The sequence below is a fragment of the Aplysia californica genome, unplaced genomic scaffold, assembly GCF_000002075.1.
Source record: "Aplysia californica isolate F4 #8 unplaced genomic scaffold, AplCal3.0 scaffold00945, whole genome shotgun sequence".
Classification (NCBI taxonomy): domain Eukaryota; kingdom Metazoa; phylum Mollusca; class Gastropoda; order Aplysiida; family Aplysiidae; genus Aplysia; species Aplysia californica.
This window is the reverse complement of record NW_004798215.1, coordinates 5,784-7,915: the sequence shown is the minus strand read 5'-3', so window position 1 is coordinate 7,915 and position 2,132 is coordinate 5,784. Positions and strand designations below refer to the sequence as shown.

Sequence of the window (2,132 nt, the reverse complement as noted above, 5' to 3'; positions counted from 1 at the left end):
ACAACAACAACATCATCAACAACAACAACAACAACACCACCATCACCACCACCACCACCACCACCACCAACAACAACAACAACAACAACAACAACAACAGCAACAACAACACCACCACCAACAACAACAACCATCTCACCTTGACCACAGGTGACGGAACACTCCGACCAGCGGGAAAACTTCCACTTAAACATGTTCTTCTCGTACGTGTTGTCAGACTTGTGCACCACGTAGCTGAAGCTCACGTTGAACTCTTCCTTCGCGCCTTTGGGGAACATCTGTGGATTGGTCCAGAATTATTTTGTTTTAGTATTAGTAAAAGTTTCACGACACTTGCGAAACAATCATCATCATGATCATCATGATCATCATGATCATCATGATCATCATCATCATCATCATCATCATCATCATCATCATCATCATCATCATCATCACCAACATCATCATCATCATCATCATCACCATTGCCTTTCTCACCCTGCACGAGGGTATAGGCCACGAACAAACTCTTTCCACCTTTCTCCATCCCGGGCTAGCCTCCTGGTGTTATTCCATGTCTTCTCATTTTTCTGTACATCAATTTCTGTGATTCTTCTCCAGGTTCCTCGCGGTCTTTTGCAACACAATAAGGTCACATAAATGCCGAGGATTAGAGGTATTGTTATAGAGAGTAAATGTACTTGAGAGGAAGGAGGAGAGATAAGGGTGACAGATGGTTGAAATGGAAGAAGGAGCAAACAACACCAAAGCGCCTTCCAATTAACTCACGATTGTTCCAGAGACGTGAGTTCCATTCCCACGTTGGGAAGATGTTTCAGTGAGTATCTGTATGTGTTTACTCGTAAGTGTATCACGGGCTTAAAGCCTCATAGTTGTGTGTGAAAGCAGGCATGACTATCTTTTCTTTGATATACAACAGCCTATTCCCTCGTCACATTGAATGTCTCGTGTGTGATTTTTTTTTGTTGGGGGGGGGGAGGTGAAGGTGGGGGGGTTGTAACGTTCCAAAACCTCCCACGATAGAATAAAAATCTGAGAAGTGGAAGTGATATATTGGTCACTTATTTTACGCCAATATTAACACTCCCCATACTCTTATAAACAAGTTTTACACTTGGGGTATGTATAAGCCCATCATATTTTAAAATAACGCATATTTTGCAAAACTGAGGAATGCGTTCTGACTGGTCGTCTTTCAGCCAATATTGTGACAACAGAGCTTCGTTGGTTTTCCTATTTTCGGCTTTATAAATATTTAATAATGTAACAACTCCACGAAATGTGAACCATGATATGACGAACGAATATTATAATTGTTGTACACAATCTTGTGCGATGCCTTACCTTAGCGTCAGTTCGTCGTTGTTCTTTTCTCATTAGGATTACTACTTATCCAAATGATGTACCTTTGGAAAAACTCACGTGTATTCAGCAGACCGATAAACAAGTACAAAAACAAAAGTTACAGGGAAAAAAGAATAACTTGACAAACCTGAAGTTCCAGTCTCGCCAAGAGTGGGCCAGGGGAGGTAATGCTCTCTGCGAAAGTCTTGTTGCCCCGGAAGTAGGAGAACATGGCTCCGTTGATGACCAGACGTTTGCTCTTGCTCTGACGTTTGTCTCCGTTCAGGACGAACTTCCCGTAGCGGGGGTCCTCGATGGCTGGGGTCAATGGTGGGGGGACAAAAGGGGAGGGGTTTTTGTTGCTGTTGATTTTGTGGGGTTTTTTGCTTTCTTTTTCTTTTCTTTTTTTTTTTTGAGGGGGGGGGGACATTTTACTTTACTAAACTTGCAACACAATAAGGCCATTTTCGTGCCGAAGTCCCAGCAGTAATGGATACCAGACTACGAGTTGTGGAAGTAAAGGCGGCGTGGAAAGGAACTGGCCACCCGAACACAATATGCCGAAGGCCCAGGAAGTTGTCTCACTAACAAGGCAATCCCCATTGTTCGTATCGGATGCGGGAACAACTTTACTTTTTACGTGTCGAAGATTAGAGACGTTACAAAAGATTAACATACTCCAAAAAAAAAGGAGAGATAAGGACGAAATATCTTTGATAGGAAAGAAGGAGCAAGCCACACAGTGTTCCCATCAACCACCCAGTGAAGAGGGAGGGAGGGAGGGA

At 43.1% G+C, this 2,132-nt stretch overlaps 1 protein-coding gene across 1 annotated transcript in view; it reads right to left on the bottom strand.

Annotated features, from left to right (window-relative positions):
• The window catches only part of LOC101856388 (A disintegrin and metalloproteinase with thrombospondin motifs 3), a gene marked incomplete at its 5' end in the record, with an annotated part of 12,619 nt that overhangs the window by 4,962 nt on the left and 5,525 nt on the right, over positions 1-2,132 (bottom strand). The window contains 2 exon segments of the mRNA XM_005110789.3: positions 140-278; positions 1,496-1,665. Of these exon segments, the coding sequence (XP_005110846.3) occupies positions 140-278; positions 1,496-1,665 (309 nt within the window).